This window comes from Lynx rufus, unplaced genomic scaffold (genome assembly GCF_022079265.1).
Source record: "Lynx rufus isolate CCGP_SWC_20201006 ecotype Redwood Valley unplaced genomic scaffold, mLynRuf1.p SCAF_1, whole genome shotgun sequence".
NCBI classification, from domain to species: Eukaryota; Metazoa; Chordata; class Mammalia; order Carnivora; family Felidae; genus Lynx; species Lynx rufus.
The window spans coordinates 133,099,781-133,124,538 of NW_025814823.1; the positions used below are offsets into that span (position 1 = coordinate 133,099,781).

Genomic DNA, 24,758 nt, shown 5'->3' on the forward strand with positions numbered 1-24,758 from the left:
AACCACTTATTCTTTACTACTTTAACCAAGAATACAGCCATATAATTGTTCTTATTAAGTGCATTTTGCTTAGGGCTGAAGTGTGAATATGTAAATGATTGAGTAGTTCAGTTGTGTTCAAATCTATTATAGCAGGAAACAATTAGAGATCTTTCTTGGTATTTATGTAGATACAATTCATTCAGTTTTAGTTACACTAATATTTTTTTGTATAAATGTTAATAAAATATTTAAGGAAACTTAAATAATCAAAAACTTTTCTTTCCTTGTTTCAATAGCAACTTTTTAACTGTCAGTCTCTACATAAACTGAGTTTGCCAGACAATGATTTAACAACATTACCAGCATCTATTGCAAATCTCATTAATCTCAGGGAACTGGATGTCAGCAAGAATGGTAAGATTTTACCCCCCCTGACTTAAGTGGGAACACGTTATTTTGTTAAGATTTCTATTGTGTGTTAACAAACAAAAATATAAAATTTAAAAGTATTATTGTATTAGCTTCTATATATATATATAACTTACATATATGATAGCTTAAAGCACTATGGAGAATAAATGTAAAAAATTTTAAATGACCTTTTAATTAAAATGTTATGGATACATGCATGTACATATTTATATATCTTTACCTTTATATATTTATAAATATTCACTGTCCTTTTGTTTGTAATGATGAGAAACTACTAACAACTGTAGTGTTCATTGTTCATGACACTGTTTGGTACAGTCATAGAGTGGAATCTAATGTAGCTCTATCAATACGGACATGAAATATTTACGGTATAGTCTTAACTGTTTAAAAAAATGTTGTGCAACATTAGAAATGAATTGAACATCTTTAAATCTTTATTGAGAGACCAGTTTTTGCCAAGTACTTTATTAGGACCTAGGATTACATTTAATGATGAGAAATAAAAGGACATGGTGACTGTTCTCCTGCTGCATACAGTTTTGGTTTAGTACGTTTAGTTTGATATAGACTGAAAACATCGGGGAAAATACATTCCAAAATGTTAAGTGCTTATCTTGTCTGAGAGAGACAAGTAGATACTTGAAAATTTTAGAACGAGCATGTATTTATTACATAATTACAAAAACAAATTACAAGACAGTAAATGTTAAATGGTCTGTCAAAAGATAAGACTTCAACGAACACTAAATACCAAGTCATATTCATATAATTCTTTGTAACATTTGGAGAAAATCTTTATAAACGAGGTCCAAAAGTTAGTGCAGTAGCACCAGTAAATGCCTAGCAATCCTATTCCATAGCTCTTGGTTGCAGAGTTACTTTTTGTCTTGATGATATGAATATCCAGGAGTAATCTTTCCAACATATCAATTCCACGTTTTAGGACTCATGAAAACCACATTAGGACCGATTAAAAAGATCATCCTCTTTTCACAATTAACAGTTAACTTGGAATTAATTAACGATGGTGTCTACCCATTGCCATAAAAAAAATACTTAAAAGTCAATAAATACATTTACTGCATGCCTTGATACTGCTAAGCCCTAATTATCTTAGTTGTGGGCATTCCATATCAAATAATTGTATATTTTGTAGGAAAATCATCAAATCTATACCTTTTTAAGGATTAAATCCTTTTTAAGGAGGTATAATATGTCCATATGCACTCTAGACTCAGGTTCAGGTTACAGTGGTTAGTGCTCTACTGGGTTTCAATTGTCAATAGCCAATAAATTTTAAGTTTAAAAGTTTTAATTTTTTTATTTAAATTTTTTTAATGAAATTTATTGTCAAATTGGTTTCCATACAACACCCAGTGCTCATCCCAAAAAATGCTCTCTTCAATACCCATCACCCACCCTCTCCTCCCTCCCTCTCCCCCCCCCCGCCCCCCCCCCCCCACCCCTCAGTTCTCAGTTTTTAAGAGTCTCTTATGCTTTGGCTCTCTCCCACTCTAACCTCTTTTTTTTTTTTCCTTCCCCTCCCCCATGGGTTTCTGTTAAGTTTCTCATGATCCACATAAAAAAGTTTTAATTTTTAAGATTGTTATTGGATCATTTAACTTTATTGTTAAATTTTTCTGTTATATGAAAAAAAATCTGTGTTTAAAAAAAAATTTTTTTTTTTTTAAATGTTTATTTATTTTTGAGAGAGACAGAGACAGGATGTGAGTGGGTTAGGGGCAGAGAGAGAGGGAGACAAAGAATCCAAAGCAGGCTCCAGGCTCTGAGCTGTCAGCACAGAGCCCGACGCAGGCCTCAAACTCACGAGCTGTGAGATCATGACCTGAGCCGAAGTTGGACACTCAACTGGCTGAGCCACCCAGGTGCCTCGAAAAAATCTGTTTTAAATAAAAATTTAGAATTTTTCCTTTAGATTGGATTCATTTATATCCTGTTTTTCTTCAATTTATTTCAAAAATTTCATAGTCAAAATAAAAGCCTACGTAAGAATTGACAGAACGCTCATGGTTTCACCCACCATTAGCATTTTGCCATATTTGCTTTCTTTCTTTTTTAAAAATACGAATTTTTGAATTTAATGTTCAAGGAAAAGATATATTGTTGCTTATATAAAATTTCTTTTTAGGGGCGCCTGGGTGGCGCAGTCGGTTGGGCGGCCGACTTCAGCCAGGTCACGATCTCGCGGTCCGTGAGTTCGAGCCCCGCGTCGGGCTCTGGGCTGATGGCTCAGAGCCTGGAGCCTGTTTCCCATTCTGTGTCTCCCTCTCTCTCTGCCCCTCCCCCGTTCATACTCTGTCTCTCTCTGTCCCAAAAATAAATAAACGTTGAAAAAAAAAAAAAAAATTAAAAAAAAAAAAAAAACCTGTGTTTAAAAAAAAAAAAAAAAAAAATAAAATTTCTTTTTAGTAAACTTACTTAACATTTTAGGTTGCAGACATGAACTTTACCATTAAATACTGGAAGTAGCATTTCTCAAGAACTTGGAAATCCTTACATATAACCATAATATCATTATCACTTTCAAGAAATCTGACATTACATTTTCCCTTTTGCCTAAAAATGCCCCTTTTAGCTATTTCCTCCCCCACCTCCAAAGTTAAAGATCACATAGCATTCAGTTGTGTCTCTTTGATCTTTTAAAATCAGGAATAGGGGCGCCTGGGTGGCGCAGTCGGTTAAGCGTCCGACTTCAGCCAGGTCACGATCTCGCGGTCTGGGAGTTCGAGCCCCGCGTCGGGCTCTGGGCTGATGGCTCAGAGCCTGGAGCCTGTTTCTGATTCTGTGTCTCCCTCTCTCTCTGCCCCTCTCCCGTTCATGCTCTGTCTCTCTCTGTCCCAAAAATAAATAAACGTTGAAAAAAAAAATTTAAAATCAGGAATAGTTTGCCCATCTTTTTGTGTTTTTCATGACGTTGCCATTTTGAGGAGTTTAGGTCAGTTGGTTTTCAATTTGTGTGACTTTGCCCATCATGGTTATATTTAGGTTAAATAGGTTTCCTCAGCTTGAAACTTCTCTTTAAGGGCAGTTTGAAATTAGTTTCAATTCCTGGTGCTTCGTAGAATGACAAGTATTGCCTGATAAATTTCAAAGTAAATGAACTTAATCCATTGCCTTTGTAGCTCTCCATATGCTGATAGTTAAGTCAGCTCCATAGTATTCTAGAATTGTGACAGTAGACGTCATTAAATGTAACCTCCATCCTAAAGGGCTATGTTTTCTACTTTTTGATCTTTTTAAATGGGAGATGTTAAGGTATAAGGAAAGAGGGGCGCCTGGGTGGCGCAGTCGGTTAAGCGTCCGACTTCAGCCAGGTCACGATCTCGCGGTCCGTGAGTTCGAGCCCCGCGTCGGGCTCTGGGCTGATGGCTCAGAGCCTGGAGCCTGTTTCCAATTCTGTGTCTCCCTCTCTCTCTGCCCCTCCCCCGTTCATGCTCTGTCTCTCTCTGTCCCAAAAATAAATAAACGTTGAAAAGAAAAATTTTTTTTAAAAAAAAGAAAAAGGAACAGATATTTGAAATTGTTAGAGAATTAAGAAGTAACTCATGATAAAATTCAGGTTCTGCATACTTTAAGGATAAAATGAGCCATCTTTGAAGACTGGCTAACATAAGCTTTGAGAGTAGGCCTCCTTGAGACAGTGACATGAGCAAGGACTTGAGAAGTTAGCCATGTAGGTATCTAAGGTAAGAAGTACCAGAAAGGGAACAGCCAGTGTAAAGTTTGTAAGGTGCAAGTGTCCATAATATGTATGGGAAACAGAAGGCCAGGGTAACTAAAAGATAGTAAGCAAGATGGAAGAGCGAGAAGAGTAGTGGTCAGAGAGTGAGAGCCTTGTAGGTAATAGTATGTTCTTTGACATTTACTCTCAGTGATATGGAATCATTTGGAAAGCTTTGAGCAGATCAATCAGAGCATGATCTGATTTGTATTTTAAAGATTTATGCTGGTCATGTGTGGAAACATTGTGGGTACAGGGGTGAAAAGTAACCAGTTGGGATGTTATCTCTGATGATAGTGATAGAAGCAGTGAAATGTGGACAGACTCTAGATGTCTTGAAGGTTGAGTCGACAAGATTTTAAGATGGGTTGCATGTGGAACCCAAGATAAGAGGTAAAGATGACCTCAGGGGTATTGATCTATGCAAGTGGAAGGATAGAGGTGCTGACAGTCGAAAAGGGGTCATCTGTGGGAGTTGCAGTTTTTAGTGGAAAAAATCAGGTCATTTTTGGACACGTTTTATTTGAAATAAGATACCTAGTTATTCACAGGGGTCAGGAGTTCTCAGTCAAGAGGGAACTGTGCTAGCTCTTCATATATGGGAGTTGTCAGCACAGAGATGGTATATACAGCTGGAGATTAGAAATAGTAGCCAAGGCCTTGTGTGTGAAAGACAAGAAACCCAAAGAATGAGCCCTGGGGGGCAACCCACCATTAAGAGACCTAGAAGAAGAGAGGAAAGGTGCAGAAGATCCTGCGAAGGAAGACTCCTGAGGAAGGAAATAAACTGGTGGGGTGAAAACTTTTTTTTTTTTTTGGCTCAGTTTTAGCTTCTCAAGAAAAGGGACCTTGTCTTGGTATCTATAGTCTTTAGCATAGTGTCTTACACTGTGTGCAGTTGGTACGTATTTGCTGAATAATACAAAGTATAGGTAATTTCAGTGTGGCCCATGTTTTGTTTGAGATACCTAAGCAGTATGTAAAAGGCATTTGAAAATTCTTTTTTGAAGTTAAGGAGAGGGCAGGGTACCAGAGATACAGATTTGGAACCTGTAGGGATTGAAGTCAGTAAATGCAGTGCTAGCAATTTATACAAGTAGAAAAGTATTTCAAAAGTATTTCAAAAGTATTTCAAAAGTAATTGTTTATGGAAAAATTATTACTATGTATCTGAAAGCTGAAGATGATTTAGAATTACTAATTTCATAGATAAGGATTGGTTACTTTTTATAAACCTCAAGCTATGGAATAAAGTACTTTAAATTTTTAAAAATATAAAATGTTTATTTGTGGAAGATGATAAAAACATTACTTTTCCATGAAATATTAAAATTATAGAAATCTAATATAGAACTCTTGAAATTATTCTTTCTCCACATAAAAGTTTAGATCAGTAAAACATACCAAACTAATTGGTCTTTTTTCTCCTTAGTAGACTTGATCATGTACTAAAAATATTATAGCTCTTGGATAATATCTTTTATATAGACAGTTTCATGACACTTTAAGGACTTAAAAAGGCCAAAGAAATGAGATATTTAGCTAAGTTTTCAAATGAAGTGGGTGCTAATGAAAACTGTGGAATGCCCTTCCCCTGCCACTCCCTAAATGTGGAATGTTTTATTTTAAAAATAAGTATTTGATAAGAATAATAAAAAAAAGTATCCCCCAAGTGGGATGCTCTGCAGATACTCAAAGTTACTTCAGTATTTGAAAATGAATTCGTATAATTCACCACATCAAGAGCCATGTAATTAACTCAGTAATTGCATTCCTTGGTGTTTACAGAAGAGAAATGAAATGTATGTTTATGGAGTGAATTGTTTTAACAGATGTTCATTGCACCTTTTTCCTGATATTCCAAACCCTTTGTCTTTTTTGCCCTTTTCTTCCGTGTCTCCCACTTCTGGCCCCTGAGCACCGCATCTACCTTGGAAACCCTGCTGCCACCCCCATACAATTTTTTTTTTTGAAAATTTTATTTTTTATATTATTTTTTAAATTTACATCCAAGTTAGTTAGCATATAGTCAATTATTTTTTTAATGTTTGTTTATTTTTGAGAGCAAGAGCAAGAGCTAGCACTGCAAGTTGGGGAGGGGCAGAGAGAGAGGGAGACCGAGGATCTGAAGTGGACTCTGTGCTGACTTTAGCACTGAACCATGAGATCATGACCTGAGCCAAAGTCCGACGCTTAACCAACTGAGCCACCCAGGCACCCCCAAGTTTTTTAAAGTATAAAGTCATTTTAGCAAAGGGGTACTGTTTTAATCTATTAAAGTGTTTTTAATGTGTCCTCAACAGAATTACCACTTGAGACAAATTATTTGTCTCACATTATTTAAAGGACTGATAAGAATTTAACTCCTAAAGAACATGATTCAGTAACCTTAAATATTTTGTTGTTGTTGTTGCTTGAGAGAGAGAGAGAGTGAGCTCAAGCCAGGAGACGCAGAGGGAGAGGGACAGAAAGATTCTCAGTACAGAGCCCAGACTCGGGGCTCAATGTCAGGACTGTGAGATCAGGACCTGAGCCAAAATCAACCTGAGCCAAAATTCAGGAGTTGGACACCCAACTCTCTGAACCACCCAGGTACTCATTACATATTTTGTATGTAAATGAATGAGAGAAAAGAAGGAAGAAAATTAGTGTAAAAAAATAGGGATGTTATGGGTAGTAAGTCAAATTTAGCAAATGTTTGTTGTGCAAAAAGGTAAAATATACTAGTTATAAGTGCTTTGAATAGAAAATCTAAGCAACGTGAATAAAACCTCTTAGCATTAACGGAAGAAACACAGATACTATTAATTCATTGTATACATACACTAAAATGTATAATTGAGGTGTTAAATTTCTAGGTAAAAGGGATGCTTTGTAGATCAGTATTTCCAATTTGTGACTTCAAATAGGGTTAAGTTTTTATTTAACCATTAAGAAAATTCTTGTCCCCCATTACCTCCAAAAGCAACATCTCTCACATTCCTATTGCTACCATTTTATTAAAAAGTAACTTTTCACTCAAAGAAAAAGAGTGAATAGTATAAAGCCACTAAATTTTAAAACTTAGATGAAATGAAAAATAAATTTCCAGAATCAACTCAAGAAGCAGAAAACTTGAAAAGACCAGTGAATACAGTATTAAATTGGGTAGTCAGAAAAACCACCAAGCCTACTTTTAAGAGCAAGTTTGACTAAACCTTCATGGAATTTGGATAATCACTTATTTATAAAAAACTATCATGTAGATTAGGGTAATGGGGGAAAGTAAACAACTCTATAAGGGTAAAATATACTTTGATAACAAAACTAGATAAAGACTGTTTGGGGCACCTGGGTGGCTCAGTTGGTTAAGTATCCAACTCTTGATCTTGGCTCAGGTCTTCATCTCGGGGTTATGAGTTCAAGCCCCACATTGGGCTCCATGCTGGGCATGAAGCCTACATATGTAACGTACATGCATACATAACAAAAGTATTAAAAAAAAATGGACCATTTACATTGCAATGCTGGAAATCCTATGCTGGGATGACAGGAATCACTCTGCCATAGATCTCATCCTCCATCAGGCTAGCCCAAGTGATCCCAGCCGTGTTCTCACAGAGCAATAAGATGAGTCTGAGAGGTAGTGGAAATTATCCAGAACTTATTTAAACCCTTGATTTCATCCACTCTGTTAATGTTTTATGGTCAAAGCTGAACACATGGCTGAGCCCAGAATCAGGAATAGGGAAATTATACTTAATATTTTGATGGAAAAAGTTGAAACACCACATTGTAGAGAGTGAGATAGGGAGCAAAATCCATCAATGCAATCAATCTATCACACATATCTAGAAATGAACTTTACAGAAAATGGGCTGTACAATCTAAATGGAAGAAAAGCATAAAACTATGGAATAGATCAGTAGAAGGATCTAAAAGAAAAGATTGTCTAGAAACATAACCATGAGAGAATTTGGAATATGACAGAAGTGCCTCTAGAAATCAATGGAATAAGGAAAACAACTATTTTGTAAGCATTAGAACAATGTTTTGTTTTGTTTTGAATGTTTGTTTATTTTTGAGAGAGTGAGTGGGGGATGGGGACTCAGGATCCGAAGCCAGCTCCTTGCTGCCAGCAGTGAGCCCAATGCAGGGCTCCAAGTCAAGAACCACGAAATCGTGACACAAGCCAAAGTCTGTTGCTCAAATGACTGAGCCACCCAGGTGCATCTGGAACAATGTTTTTATATGAGAAATAGAACAAACAAAGGTATTCTTCATAGTATGTGCTAAAATAAATTGCAAAATGAATTAAGGCTAATAGTACAAGAAACAAGTTACGATTAACAGAAAATGTAGGAGAGTATTATTATGACTTCGAGATAGAAAAGATAACTCGTTCAAGATATAAGAAGCATAGTAGTAAGGGAATGAAATTTCAATATGACAAAATAGGTAAATAAAAACACATGACAATGTGTGAGAAAAACTTGCTGTACTAATATTTCTAAAGAATGGTGGGGCGCCTGGGTGGCGCAGTCGGTTAAGCGTCCGACTTCAGCCAGGTCACGATCTCGCGGTCCGTGAGTTCGAGCCCCGCGTCAGGCTCTGGGCTGATGGCTCAGAGCCTGGAGCCTGTTTCCGATTCTGTGTCTCCCTCTCTCTCTGCCCCTCCCCCGTTCATGCTCTGTCTCTCTCTGTCCCAAAAAAAATAAATAAACGTTGGAAAAAATAAAAACAAAACAAAAAAAAAGAATGGTTACAGTCAATAATGAAAAGATAATCCAGTAGAAAAATGTGTAGTAGACAAGGTGTTCAAGAAGAAAGAAAAAATGATCACTAAACACATGAAAAGGTATTGGGCATCATTAGAAAATACCTAGAAAGTATATTGAGTATCACTAGAAAATATCAAGAACATACCTAGCTTTAATTTAAATTTAAATTTATATTATTGCTGGTGAGGTTCAACCCCTTACATTGGCATTTAGAGATAATAGTGGATGTCAACAAGAATATGTATAAATAGGGGCACCTGGGTGGCTTATTTGGTTAAGCACCCAACTCTTGATTTTGGCTTGGGTCATCATCTTGCAGTTTGTGAGTTTGAGCCTCGCTTCAGGCTCCACGATGGTGGCATGGAGCCTGCTTGGGTTCTTCTGTCTCTTCCTCTCTTTCTCTCTGCCCCTCCCCTCTTGTGCTTGCACAGGTGTTCTCTCTCTCTCTCTCTCTCTCTCTCTCTCAAAAATAAGTTAATGAACTTTAAAACAAAAATAGAATATGTGTAGATGCTGTGGTATGAAACTTGGCATTGCCACCCTGGAGAGGAGTTTGGAAGTATCTGGTGACATTGATAACTGCCATGTCCAATTCAAGTAGTAAAGAAAGAGAAAGCAAAGGTTCTCCCTTCAAAACCCAAGAGCTCACTTGACGTTAGCCAATTTGACAATATATTAACAAAAACAGAAAAAAAAGAGCATGTATTTTTACTGGTATGCTGGTAAATAAACTTCTAAAGATAGATAAATACATGTTAGCCTGTTTGAAATTGTCTGTGTATTCTCAGTTTTGTTGATTTTTTTTTTCATTCTTTTTTTTCTCCCGTGTTTCAGATTGGCTAATTTTTGTTGCCATGACTTCTGGATCACTGAAATTTTCTCCTACAGTGTCTAGTCTTTTTTTCTTTTTTAAAATATGTTTATTTTTGAGAGAGCGTGAGAGGGAGGGTGGGAGATGGGGGACAGAAGAGAGAGAGAGAGGGAGAGAGGGGGAGAGACAGCGAGAGAGAGAGAGAGAGAGAGAGAGAGAGAGAGAGAGAGAGAATATCTGAAACAGGCTCTGGGCTCCGAGTTATGAGCACAGAGCCCGACACGGGGCTCGAACCAACAAACCTCGAGATCGTGACCTGAGCTGAAGTCAGATGCCTAACTGCTTAATTGACTGAGCCAACCAGGCACCCTGTGTAATCTTCTTTTAATCCTGTCCTGTGGATTTTTCATTTAGATAGTTTATTTTTCATTTGTGAAGTTTCTGTTTATTTCTTAAATAATGTACCATTTTGGGGCACCTGCGTGGTTCGGTTGGTTAAGCGTCTGACTTTAGTTCAGGTCATGATCTCGCAGTTCATGAGTTCAAGCCCCGCGTCGGGCTCCGTGCTGACAGCTTGGGGCCTGGAGCCAGCTTCTGATTCTGTGTCTCCCTCTCTCTCTCTCTGCCCCTCCACCACTCACTCTCTGTCTCTCTCTCTCTCAAAAATAAATAAAGATTAAAAATAAAAAATAGATAATGTTCCATTTTTCCCCCTTTAAGAATAGTAACTGTTTTGAAGTCCTTTTGTGTCTGAGTCTGTTTTTAGTAACTGAACAGTCGTAATCTTTTATAGTGAAACATTTCAAGCATTCACAAAAGTAGAATAATAGAATAAGCCTGTATACCTATCAATTTCAGCATTATTAGTATCTTAAATACCTCCTACTCTACCTCCATCCATACCTCCTATTTTGCCATCTCTGATTGTTTGAAAGCAAATCGTGGATAACCTTTTTCATACATAAGTGTGTCAAGATGAAATCACTCTATTGCCATACTTAAACCCAGCTAACAGTAATTCCTTAATATCATAAGATATCCATCATTGCTTATATTTGCTGATTTGGAGATTTACATGAACTCTATAAATTTCAGCAAAAGTTCCTAAAACTGAAATTGAGAAAATGAATTATTTTGACTGTTAGAGAAATTGAATTTGTAAAAAAACAATGGTACTAAAACCTTCCCGTAGGAATCATTGAGCCCAGATTTCTTTAATTGAAATTTTTATTGAGATAATTGTAAATGCATGTACAGTTCTAAGAATTATAGAGTAATCCTATGTGCTTGTTACCTAGTTTCCCCAATGGTAACATTTTGTAATATTCTAGAACAAGATAGATACTGACATTGATACAGTCTCCCAGTTGTACTCTTGGGTCTCTTACCTGAGTAGCTCTCAATCTTCCTTTTGTCTTTTTTGACCTGATAGTTTTAAAGTTAGTTGCCAGTTCCACAGTGGAATTTCCCTAAATTTGGATTTGTTTGATGTTTGCTTATGATTAACTTCATGTTACATATTTTTGGCAAGAATATGAGAGTAATGATATTGCATCTTCTCAGTGCATCTTAGATTAGGTGCCACATGATGATGCTGGTAACTAGTGATGCTAACTTTGAAGCAGTTTAGGACGGTGCCTGTGAGATTTCTTCACTATAATTGCTCTATTCCTTTTATGATTAGTAAGTATCTTTTTTGGAGAAACTTTGAGACTATATTAATATCCAATTTTTCATCAATATTTTACCCACTAATATTATATGAATTTTGACTGGACAGTTATTACTGCACTATTTGCCAGTTGGTGATTTTGTGCCATTCGTATTTCATCACCTGAAATCCTGTGTTTGGCACTGTGGTAAACTTGCTTACTTGGAATGATATAGTGACGAGGATGTGTGGGTGGCTCAGTTGGTTAAGCATCTGACTTTGGCTCGGGTCACGATCTCACAGTTCATGGGTTTGAGCCCTGTGTCAGTCTCTGTGTTGCCAGCTCAGAGCTGCAGCTTGCTTCGGATTCTGTGCCTCCTTTTCTCTGTGTTCCTACCCTGCTCGCACTCTGTCTCTCTCTCCAAAACAAATAAACATTAAAAAATTTTTTTAAAAAAGAATGATACAGTGATGAAGTTGAAAGAAGTTTAAATGATCTTTTAGTGTCAACCATGTGGAATAATCATACTGTGTCATTACAGGAATGAATCTTAGAAACAGAGTTTTTGGAATATTTGAAAAAGATTTCACATTCTTTTAGTTTGGATTACAACATTGCTACTTAAAGTTTGTGGGTTATTCACAAATTATTAATATATTTTTGCAGAGATAGTTTGTGAAAATAAGAGTAAGTGCTTAGAAAGCTTACTGTAATTTGTCTTGTCACAACATTTGTATGGTATTTTACAGAAATTTTGCTCAGCAGCTGCCTTCTGGCATATTTGCTGTCATATCAAACATAGATTTTTTTTTTTTAACCTCTTCTATCTTCAGCTTTGTTTTCAGTTTTGTCCTTACATATATACATATGTTAGGGGCCACCTTAATTTGGAGCCCAGCATTAAAAAAAGTAATTCATCTTTGTACAGCAGAAAAATAGGTAGATTGCTAAGTGTTCTGCATTTTGTATCCTTCACATCATCAAATAGAGAAGGTATTAACTAATTTTCAGAAGAACTCAAGGAAAAAAAGGCAGGTAAAATTAGTAATTGACAGTTATAAAGAGGCACATGAAAAAAGATGAAGAGAAAAGAGAGAAATCGTTGTAGAGGTAGTTCTGTTAGATTGATGTTGGTGTCAATTTATCTAGATCCTACTTAGTTGGTAAATTTTGAATCTGCAAGGTATATGGTAATTTTATGTTATTATTTTATCTTTTATAAAAGATCCTTTTAATTTGATTATTGATTATCTGTTCATTTTCTAGGAATACAGGAATTTCCAGAAAATATAAAAAATTGTAAAGTTTTGACAGTTGTGGAGGCCAGTGTAAACCCTATTTCCAAGTAAGTTCTCAGTTGAGTTGTAAGTTACTTTTGTGAATAAAACATCTGTGAGATAGTAGTAGAAAATTGTTTTCTATATTTTAATGATTCGTTGATATCAGCCTTAAATCTGTACAAAATTTTAATGTTAGATTAAAAAGAAACCTCTTAAGTATTTTTTCTAAACCCGTATTTTACAAAAGTAAATTAGACATCCAGACAGATAACGCAGGTGTTTTGTTCCAGGTCTCGCAGATAGTTTGTATCAGAAACGAGGCTAGAATCCAGGTCTCCTTGTTCAGTGATATTTGCACAATGTAAGAATATCTTCACTTGCAAATCAGCTGTGCAGCACATTAAAACTTTCGAAAATAATAAAAGACAGTGAAAGATCAAGAAGGTAAAAAACAACAAAACCATGTGATTGGTTACACCGTATACCAGAGGACATAAATATTCTTTTATGATGGTAGTGGCTATAAATAGAACGCTTTCCTGACACCAAAACTGTTAAATTTTGCAAAAATTGAATGGTGAAACAAAAGATGAATAGAGCATAGCTTAATATAGCTAGGTCGAACACTAAAACCAACTTTCATGTATTACAGTACTGTATTTAATGAGTTTTTCTGAACAGTGATGCTTCATTTGCTGTGGTAGATGAAGGAGTGTGATGTAGGAGAGAAACAAGATCAGTCAAAGACTCTGGGATGTCTCACTGCAAGAGAATTTTGTACTTGTTAAAATCCAGGAAAAACATGTACAGATGATGTTTCATCTTTAGCTGAAAATATTCCTCTAGCATCCAGTTATAGATCTGTAGTTTGTTTTGCAAACCAGAGGAAATAAAGGTAAAGTTAATACATACATAGATTCTTAGATGGCCTTAAGATTTTTTTTAGCTTTTTTAAATTATTTCTTTTCATTTGCTTATTATAAAATTATGCAGTCTTTTTGTGATTGTTTAAGGGCCTGATGTTGAAATTGAAAATAATCTCAACTAGTGGTTCTCAAATGGGAATGATTTTGCCCCTAAGGATCATTTAGCAAATTCTGGAGACAATTTTGGTTTTTACAACATGTGGGGGGTAGGTGGTGCTCCTGGCTTCTAATGGCTGAAGGCCAGGGTTGCTGCTAAACATACTACAGTGCAGAAGACAGCCTCCCCACTACAAAGAATTATCCAGCCCCAAAAGTCAAAACTGTCAAGGTTTGGAATTCCTTATCTAATCCTTTGGACTGATGTTAGATAAGGCAGATTTCAGTAGTGTCTGCTGATGTCATAGTTATGTACTAAATACATTTCTCTGTATTTTGGCTCATTCAGACTTGATCTTTTAATGCACATTTTATCTTCTTGAGACAAATACTGTTTCATTTCCTTTTTACAAAGAGATGAAATTATAAACATTGAAACAGACAAATTATTACAAAAGGGAAATGTTTGAGGATCCCTCATAAAAGTAAAAAGGTGCCTATTATCTGTTAAGAGCATGTGCTGGGTAGACACATTCTTAGAGAGATTCAGTAAGAGACTGAAATTCTGTGTATTAATTTAACTTAAATTCTGATATATTTTATATAGGCTTCCTGATGGATTTTCTCAGCTGTTAAACCTAACCCAGCTATATCTAAATGATGCTTTCCTTGAGTTCTTGCCAGCTAATTTCGGCAGGTAAATTACAGTTTCTTCTGAAACCTTTTCTTGTTAACTCTTACAAAGTTTACAAAACAAGTTGCTTCAGTTATACTATTAATTACACTTTCATAGGCTCTTCTTTTGTAATTATTTTCAAGCATTGTGGTTTTTATAGTTTTTTCAGAACTTGTTATTTTGTCTTTGAATTTATTTTCCCAAGTAAATTATAAGCAGTGAATATTGAGAAGAAAAGGCAATGTAAGACTTGAATTGGTATTTATTTAAAATATGCAAAAATGGTTTAAATGTGGGTAATTTCTGTATATTTGAGATACAGAATGCTTTATTCTTAGCATTTATCACATCTGAAAATGATCTGATTATTGATTTATATGTTTTCTCCATTGGACTCAGAGTTCTGGAGAAAAGAAAGTGTGTTTCCGGGGTCTACCCCATTACACACCTCTGCCAATATCTGAACATGCAGTTCTTCTTGTCATTATAGTGTCTGAGTAATTTTTCTTAATGAAAAGACAAATCAGTGAATGAATGAATAATAGGTATCAAATTATTACTGTTTTTATTTTTATTTTTTTAATGTCTATTTATTTATTGAAAGAGAGTAAAAGAGAGAACATGTGAGCATGGGAGGGCAGAGAGAGAGGGGGAGGGAATCCCAAGCAGGCTGTCGTGGTGTCAGCTCATAGCCTGATGCAGGACTCAATTTCACGAACCATGAGATCATGACCTGAGTCAAAATCCAGAGTCGGATGCTTCACCAGCCGAGCCACCCGAGAGCCCCAGAATTATTACTGTTTTTAAACTAATTACTAGAGAAAGTGCTGTTCAGTGGCACGTTAATTTTATCTTTTAGTCTATAAATAAAGACAGTACTGTATGATCTCACTTATGTGTGGAATCTTAAAAAAAAACAAAAGTTGAGCTTCTTAGATGCAGAGAGAACAGATTGGTGGTTGCCATTGGGTGAGAGTGGGCAAAATTGGTGAAGGTGGTCAAAAAGTACCAGTTATAAAATAAATAAATTACGAGTATATATGTACAGCATGGTGGCCATAGTTAACAATACTGAATTGCATATTTGGAAGTTGCTAAGAGAATAGATCTCAGAAGTTCTCATCATAAGAAAAAAAATTTTGTTAACTATGGTGATCGATGTTAACTATACTTACTTTGGTGATCATTTCACACTATATACAAATATCACATCATTATGTTGTATACCTGAAACTAATAATGTCATATGTCAACTATATTTCAATTAAGAAAAAATGAATTCTGGGCATTGTGGTCCAGTGACTGTTTTGTAGGAGCTATGTTATCATGCTACATATATTTATGTACAAACACCTATATGTATGTATATATAATATGCGTATACATTATATATGTAAATATATAAAAATTAGTGTGCTTGATAGATTCCTTTTCTGTGTCTGGCTTTTGGACCACTTTTTAAAAAAATATTTTTGACACATAGTATAAGTTTAAGGTATACACATGTGTTAAGGTATACAAAGGCTTGCAGTGTATACAAAGGTATACAATGTGTTAAGGTATATAAATATAAACAAATATGTTGATTTGATACATTTATGTTTTGTAATATGATTAACATTCTGGTATTAGCTAGCACGTCTGGACTGCCTAATCTGCTCATTTTCCCTCTAATTTTATTGGAATGTGCATCACTGAACAGCCAGAGGATTTCCCCTTTTTTATATCACCTTACATTCTTTTATTCTTTTTTCTCTCAGAGCCAGACTCTGGAGATGAATTATTGTTCTCTAATCTACTACCGGCTAATAATTTGGGAAGGCATTTTCACAGAAAATGCTGTAGGATTTATATTTAAGTACATTATGTGCTTTAAGTATGTAGAAGTGTTTAACTCTCCCCCTCCCTCACTAATTCTGAGGAGCAGAAATCGTCTTTTCTTACTTTATAATTACACAATAAAAATTGGTTGCTTTGAAACTGTAGGGCGTGACATTACATCATAATTAAATTCATTGTCTTTGTCATAGATTATTGATTTGTTGTTTTGTTTTGCAGATTAACTAAACTCCAGATATTAGAACTTAGAGAAAACCAGTTGAAAATGTTGCCAAAGTAAGTAAAGGTGTTATCCTTTCTAAAATAAGAATTTTTAAGTAATTCTTAAAGATTTTATTTTTGAAGATTTTTAAGTAATCTCTACACCCGATGAGAGGCTTGGATTTACAACCCCCTAGAGCAGAAGTCACATGCCCTACTAACTGAGCCAGCCAGGCACCCAAAAATTTTGAATTCTTACATCCTTAGAGAAATGTTAACTTTGTAATACCTAAAATATGAGTGAAAATTATTTTAAAAGGCTGACATTTGTGGTCACATTTTAATTAGTAGTGTTGAATATAAAACTTTTGCAGCTGTTGGTATTTTGTAGTGATTTCATAGCTTTCTGGAACTCTGTCTTGTGTTAAAATATGAAAATAATATGTATATAAAGCCCACCTGAGTCCCCAATATAGGTCCCAGTTCATATACTAGAGCTTTCATATATAGGACTCGTTAGTGAGATCGATAGGGTCTTCATGTGAAGTCGAGTAACTGTAATTTCTAAGAATTTGTCTGGTTTTGTAGTCTATTGTAAATTAGAAGTGGGATAGAGGGCCCCCTACTGGTAAGCTAACATCAGAAGAGATGGCCATCCAAGAGCAAATAAGATAAAACTAAAACAGATCTACAGACTCAAAGTGCCCTGTAGTCTATGTCCATTTAGGAGTACCTTAAAACTCACTGAATTCATTGCTACATTCTTACAGTGTAAGCATTGGCAAAATACAGTCTTGTTAAATCTGGCCCACTGTTTATTTTTGTCAGTAAAGTTTCACTGGAAACACATTCATTTATGAACTGCTTATGGCTTCTTTTACTCTCTAATGTTAGAGTCAGGTAGCTGTGACAGAGACTGTATACAAAGCATAAATTACTTTCTGATCCTTTATAGAAAATGTTGCCAACTTCTATTGTGATTGAATTGTCAGGAGTTAATTGTTACCTCTTCTTTGGCATCTTATTTATATCTGTTATGAAATTTACCACATAATTCTTTTTTTATATATACATTTTACTCCCATTTTACCTGACCAACTAATATGCACGTGCACATGTACTTGTAACCTTCCCCCCATGAATGTACGTCTTTGAGGACAAAGAGCATATCTCGTTTTGATTCCCAGAAGACATTATGTATTAACTGAGTCATTGTTCAGCGCACAAATGATTGGAGCTTGTAGTGATGGTTGTGAGTATAAATTAAAATGGAAATTAACCATACTAAATTCAAAAAGGTTTAAGTATTTTACAGATGGGATACTGGCATTGATGACTCATTAGTTCAAAACCTAACTGCTAAAAGATTCAAATATGACGTAAATTGGGGCACCTGCGTGGCTTAGTCAATTAAGCATCTGACTTTTGATCTCAGGATGTGAGTTCAAGCCCCACGTTGGGCTCTCTGCTGGGCGTGAAGCCTACTTTAAAAAAAAAAAAAAAAAAAGGAGGGGCTCCTGAGTGGCTCAGTCGGTTAAGCGTCTGACTTCGGCTAAGATCATCATCTCGGCTAAGATCATCATCTCACGGTTTGTGAGTCCTGCTTTGGGCTCTCAACTGTCAGCAGGGGGGGCCCACTTGGGATCCTCTGTCCGTCTCTCTCTCTGCCCCTCCTCCGTCCTTTTTCTGTCTCTCAAAAATAAATAAAACTTGAAAACAAAGTTGTAAATTGTTTACTCAACTAGCTAAGCTTACAATTAATATGGTTTATCTGATATCATACTTTTAACTCATTATTTTATTGCCCTATTTAACTTGAAATTGGGCTCTGTCTAATGTATTTTAAAATATAATTCTTACCTATTTTCTTCTTAAGACTCATGATTAACACTTTTGAGACCTCACAAACTATAAACAGACTGTAGTTTTTGCATGTTACAAAAGTAGTATGCATTCACGTTCATGTGAATGAACCTTCTTACAATCAAAGATTAGTGCATGGAAAAGCTGTTTTAGATATGTAGCTAAGTGAAATTTAATATCATCTTCATACTGGAGGGCATGGGACCAAGCACACAAAAGATGGGCATTTTTCCTCTGTGACATGAGAAGAAATGGTAAAAGGGAGTCAAATACAAAGGAATTTTTAGAAGTACACAGGAAGAAATTTGAGGGGTATTGTTTTTAGTTTATCCTTGAAGAAAGAAGCTGGATCTTAAATGAAAAGACTTGAAAGTGAAAACATAAAATTTTGTCTTAGATAGACTTTTGAGGTGTTTAAGTAGGATCAAAGTTGCCAATAATGCAAGTTGAGATGGAGATGCTGCTAGGATTTTACACTATATTTCCTTGTTTTGTTTTTATTTGTTTTGAGAAAGAAAGAGAATCTTAAACAGGCTCCACCTCCAAGTGCAGACCCAGACATGGAGCTTGATCTCACATACGGTGAGATCGAGACCTGAGCTGAAATCAGGAAGAGTCGGATCAGACGCTTAACCGACTAAGCCACCCCGGCACCCCTATATTTCCTTGTTAATTATGTGCATGTGTTGTTCCCGTTTTTGTAAATCACTTTTAAAACCTCAATTTCTAAAGCTATCATTCGTAATTGAGTTTTTCCAGTGCGCTACTTTTCTTTTTCGTACTCTTGTATTACTTACCCTGTTGATGTAGTGTTTAACTGCTGTGTGTGGATTTGCTGTGTTCTTTTGTCATGTTAAGAATACTGAATTAAGAAAAATAAGATTGTTTTGTTTCAGTCTTCACCTGCTTCCTCAAAGACCTCTCTACTTTTCTCAAATGTTTACCTAGTATGATATTATGGACCTAAGAGTTTAATATCATAGCATCTAATCTTTCTTTAGAAGGATCCTGGATACACCTTTTGTTTTGTTACAAAGCAAACTAGAACTGACTTAGAGATTTTCTGGACAAAGATCTGAGTAAGGGAAGTAGAATTATAGTATTTATAGTACCCGAGACTAGGCCTTTAATAAATCTATGTTAAATAAAGCAGCTTTGAGAAAATCTGGTGTGAAATAATTTAAATTAAAGGAATGTTGATAGAATGGCACATTTAAAATGGAAGAGCTGGGGAAAATTTGCGTCCTCTAATGTTAGGTCAGTAACATAGTGTCATTACATTTATGTGTGTTCTTAAGTTTGTTAGTTTTTTCACCAAAAAGCCAGAGAAATGTTTTAAGTGAATTTTATTTTGCTTTTTCTAATTTGTTAAATTCCCAGCGAAGATAAAAATAGTCTGTTGTTCTTGTGTTGTGATTTAAGGATGCTGTTGCTTTTTAATGATGTTAATTTTTAACTTACTAGCATATTAATACATATTGATAATATGATAATTGTATTTTGCTTTCATTTTGTCATATCCAAAAAAATCATAACACAGAGTTCTTTATCTGGGTAGCTAGTAGTACCTCAATCTGTCAAATGCTAGGTTTCTCTAAAAATACTAACTTAAGAGTATAAATATGTACTTGAATTAATTAGTTAAGGTTTTTGAAATGCCATTTTGATGGAGACAGAAAACTACAACTTAGTTTATTATGAATTTTTGTACATTTCTCAAGTCTCTATAATTTCAGAAAAATATTGATATTAAGTTGGAAGTTAAAAATAGTGTATTCTGGCTTTAATTTAAAATAAATTTCAGCTACTCATATTTGTGATTCTTATAAAACTTTATTTTGAGTTGTATTGAATTTAATTTGAAAATATGGGGAGAAATGTCATATTTACTGTTCTTAGAATTTTGAGTATTAATTTTCAGAATCAGCTCTATTGAAGGTTTATAAATATATGACAAGGCTTGAAAGAAGATAATAATAACTATGTAGCTGCCAGTCTAATTTATTAGTTGACTTATATGAAAATTTTTTCTGTGAAAAAAATGAAAGCCAATTACTCACATTCTGGTCTACAGGGTTTAAACTTACTGCAGTTACTTATGAATAGAAATGAAAACCTGGTGAGAAGCCAAAATTAGAGAATAATTTAAAAATTGCTTTGTTTAGAAATTAATTATAGATGACTTTTCTGAGAAATTGTTTTTATTTTCTCAATATGTGAAAGCCTATACATAAGGTATTACATAAGAACATTTAACACATTAGTTTTGAAAGCTTACAGGTAATTGATATTTTTGTATACTTAATTCTTCATTAATCCCTTGTACATAGAACCATGAATAGACTGACCCAACTGGAAAGATTGGATTTGGGAAGTAATGAATTCACAGAAGTGGTAAGTTCACACCAGTCTCTGTCCATAAGTCTTATATTTGAGAACATGTGAAAATTAATGTATTTATTTCTTTGTATTTTTTTGGTTTATTTGTTTATTTTTGAGAGAGAGAGAGAGAGAGGAAGAGAGAGAATCTCATGCAGGCTCCATGCTGTCAGTGCAGAGCCTGACATGGGGCTCAATCCCATGAAACAAGAGATTATGACCTGAGCCAAAATCAAGAGTCAGACATTTAACCAACTGAGCCAGGCACCCAGGTGCCCCTTTTTTTGAAAATTTTTAAATGTTTATTCTTGAGAGAGAGAAAGAGAGAGAAACAGACAGACAGAGTATGAGTGGGGAGGGGCAGAGAGAGAGGGAGACACAGACTCTGAAGCAAGTTCCAGACAACTTTGTGAGCTGTCAGCACAGAGCCCGATGTGGAGATTGAACCCCTGAACAGTGAGATCATGACTTGAGCCGAAGTCGGACGCTTAACTGACTGAGCCACTGAGACGCCCCTATTTCTTTGCGTTTTTAAGTATAAAATAGGGTAAAGATATACACATATTTTTAAGAGAAAAGATATGAAAATTCTTAACAGGGAAGAGTAACCAAACAGATAGAAGTAGCTGATAGTAGTGAGAATAAAACATGAAAAGAAAAAAGGGAAACCCATGGAAAAGATAACTAAAAGTTTTTAGGCACACTAAGTAGACAATGTGAGAGATTATAAGGAAAAAACAAAGTTATATCAGCCTAGAATATATCAGAAAAAATATTTCTGCCCCTCCCTCTTCTTGCCCTCTGTCTCTCAAAAATTAATAAACATTAAAAAATCTTTAAAAAAAAAAGTATTTCTAAGTCAAAATTAACTCCCTAAGGGTATTGGTCAGAAATTTATTCAGGGGCGCCTGGGTGGCGCAGTCGGTTAAGCGTCCGACTTCAGCCAGGTCACGATCTCGCGCTCCGTGAGTTCGAGCCCCGCGTCGGGCTCTGGGCTGATGGCTCAGAGCCTGGAGCCTGTTTCCGATTCTGTGTCTCCCTCTCTCTCTGTCCCTCCCCCGTTCATGCTCTGTCTCTCTCTGTCCCAAAAATAAATAAACGTTGAAAAAAAAAAAATTTTAAAAAAAAGAAATTTATTCAATGGTAAAATATTTTTCTATAATTTTACTGAATAGCTAAAGGAAAAACATTGAGTGAAACAATTTTTGAGTTTGCAATTAGACTTCTGAATTGTTTTTGCTTTGTATGCAAAATGTGCTATGATATGGAATCAGAAAGGAAAGGAGTATGTGAGTAGATTTTTGTCGTTAGTTCTCCAAAAGAACTCAGAAAATAAGCTAGATATTTTTTTGGAAAGGAATTCGTGGATCTAAATATCATTAAAATTTTTACATTATGTTTGTTTCTTTCTTAAAATTATGGTTGATTTCAAATGACAATCTTTTTTTAATTCTAGTATAATTAACATGGAACGTTAACATTAGTTTTAGATGTATCATTTGTGTGATTCAGCAACTCTGTACATTGCTCAGTGCTCATTAAGAGCACTCATAATCCCTTTCACCTGTTTCACCCATCTGCACATCCACTTCCATCAGTTCTCTATAGTTGAGATTCTGATTCTGGATTTGTCTCTTTTTTTTTTTCTTTGCTCATTTGATTTGTTTCTTAAATTCCACATGTAAGTGAAGTCATGTGGTATTTGTCTTTGTCTGACAGACTTATTTTGCTTAGCATTATGCTCTAGAGCTATTCATGTTGTTGCAGATAGCAAGATCTCATTCTTTTTTACGTCTGAATCATGTTCCATTGTATCTGTATACACATTTTCTTTATCTGTTCGTCTATCAGTGGACACTTGGGTTGTTCCATATTTTGGCTATTGTAAATAATGCTGTCATAAACATAGGGGTACATATATCTTTTCGAATTAGTGTTTTTGTATTCTTTGAGTAAATACCCAGTGGTGAAATTGCTGAATCATAGTTTTAATTTGTTAAGTTACCTGCATACTTTAAGGTTTTCCACTATGGCTGTACCACTTTGCATTCCCACCAGCAGTATAAGAGGGTTCCTTTTTTTCCACATCCTCACCAAAACTTGTTTCTTGTCTTGTTGATTTTAGCCATTCTGACAGGTGTCAGGTGATATTTTTTTGTGGGTTTTGATTTGTATTTCCCTGATGATGAGTGGCATTGAGCGTCTTTTCATGTGTCTTGTCAAATGATAATCTTAAAAACAAGAATTTCTCAATATTGTCAGCTTCATGATTACCCTATAGGTTATTGTATGATACATTTGTTCACCTATTAGTTAACTTTCAATGTCAGTGGGAGAGCATGGTTGTTTTGGATACTTCATTTATTTTCTGAAATACTCTTTCATATTCTTTATTTTATTTTAATTGCAGATGGCTTATGATGGGTTTTATTGTGTGTTGGTAGAAGTTTTTACTCCTTTTGAGAAAAATACATATACTATGCTTCCTAACTTATTAAACTTAACATTTTTATATGTATTAATCTATTTCCACATTAACTATTTGAAAAATCTTCATTATTGTTAATTCTGTGAATCAACAACTTTCCAATTCATTAATTTTTGTACATTTTGGTCTCCAGCATTATACATTTTTTTTTCAACGTTTTTTATTTATTTTTGGGACAGAGAGAGACAGAGCATGAACGGGGGAGGGGCAGAGAGAGAGGGAGACACAGAATCGGAAACAGGCTCCAGGCTCTGAGCCATCAGCCCAGAGCCTGACGCGGGGCTCGAACTCCCGGACCGCGAGATCGTGACCTGGCTGAAGTCGGACGCTTAACCGACTGCGCCACCCAGGCGCCCCCAGCATTATACATTTTTTTAAAACTTACCCTTAGAATGGTAACAGATAAAGCACAGAAGAATATTTCTTTTTATCCAAGTTACACTTAGAATTCTTACCTGTATTTTTACGTTAGCAGTGAATCTGAACAACATGACTTTTACATATTAATTGTGTTATTATGTTGATTAGATATGATGGTACTCTCTGTCATCACAGTGTTAATGACTCGACACAGGTTTGTGTGGTGACAGAAATACCTTTGAAGAATGCATTCAACAGAGCCTGCAAGGGCAAAATGCCCAAGATCAAGTTTTGTCTCAATACCAAGAAGGCCCACTGCAACCCTCTCATTAATTTTTTGGTTGTTAACCACATACTACAAACAATATTTCACTTTGTAATTGCTGGAAGTTCAAAATAACAGAATATGTGTGCCATGTGATTATGCCTTGGTTTACTTACCTTTCCTTTTTTATTGGACATTTAAGATTTTTTTTTTTCCTTATTTTCCTCTCTCTTAGTCATCAGGGAGTATCTTTGTGGTTTTTATAAAAGGCTAAATCTTTTTACAGATAATAATTAAGAGTATCTTTTTATCATACTCTTAAAAGCAATGGGTCTTATTTTTATTTCTTTATTAATTTTATAAATACTCAAGCCTGTTGTGTAATCAAAAGCTTAAATGAGTTTTATGCATTCTACTCTTCTGGAATGCCTATCTTTGAGTTCTTTTTTAGTAATATCACTGTAATAACTGTTATGTAGTGGAAAGTCTCGAATCTTGGCTTTGCTTCCCACCCCCCAGTTATTTATTTAATGTTTTAAAGTAGAAGTCATCATTAGAAGTTCCCTAGAGCTTCTTTTGCCAAATAAAAACTTTCAAGTAAAGTATTGAACCTCTTCGCCCCCTTCTTATCCAAACAGCCTGAAGTACTTGAGCAACTAAGTGGATTGAAAGAATTTTGGATGGATGGTAATAGACTGACTTTTATCCCAGGGGTATGTATATCAAACTTTAAATGGCTTCTCTTATTGCTATCTGTCCTTTGCAGTTTTATGAATTGTACATTTTCAGATTACTATTAAATAGAACTAAATTACTTTTTTTTTTTTTTTTTTACTATTAATACATCCTTGATTAAAATCAGAAACTTCCCATAGTAAACTTTTATAATATAATCGCTTTTTAATATCCTGGACTGTATCCTTCTCTGTGGTTGCAATTGAGTTTATATCCTAATTCGTTTTGTCCAGAGAATTGTTAAGTAGGGTATTTTCCACATAGTTTG

The 24,758-nt window shown here is 35.1% G+C and overlaps 1 protein-coding gene across 9 annotated transcripts in view; it reads left to right on the forward strand.

The window, feature by feature from the left end:
* The window catches only part of ERBIN (erbb2 interacting protein), a 130,858-nt gene that overhangs the window by 53,648 nt on the left and 52,452 nt on the right, over positions 1-24,758 (forward strand). For all 9 annotated transcript variants that reach the window (XM_047087295.1, XM_047087324.1, XM_047087344.1 and 6 more), the window contains exons 4-9: positions 279-396; positions 12,649-12,727; positions 14,292-14,381; positions 16,419-16,475; positions 20,594-20,657; positions 24,394-24,468. In XM_047087295.1, the coding sequence (XP_046943251.1) occupies positions 279-396; positions 12,649-12,727; positions 14,292-14,381; positions 16,419-16,475; positions 20,594-20,657; positions 24,394-24,468 (483 nt within the window). The remainder of the gene's footprint in view (positions 1-278; positions 397-12,648; positions 12,728-14,291; positions 14,382-16,418; positions 16,476-20,593; positions 20,658-24,393; positions 24,469-24,758) is intronic.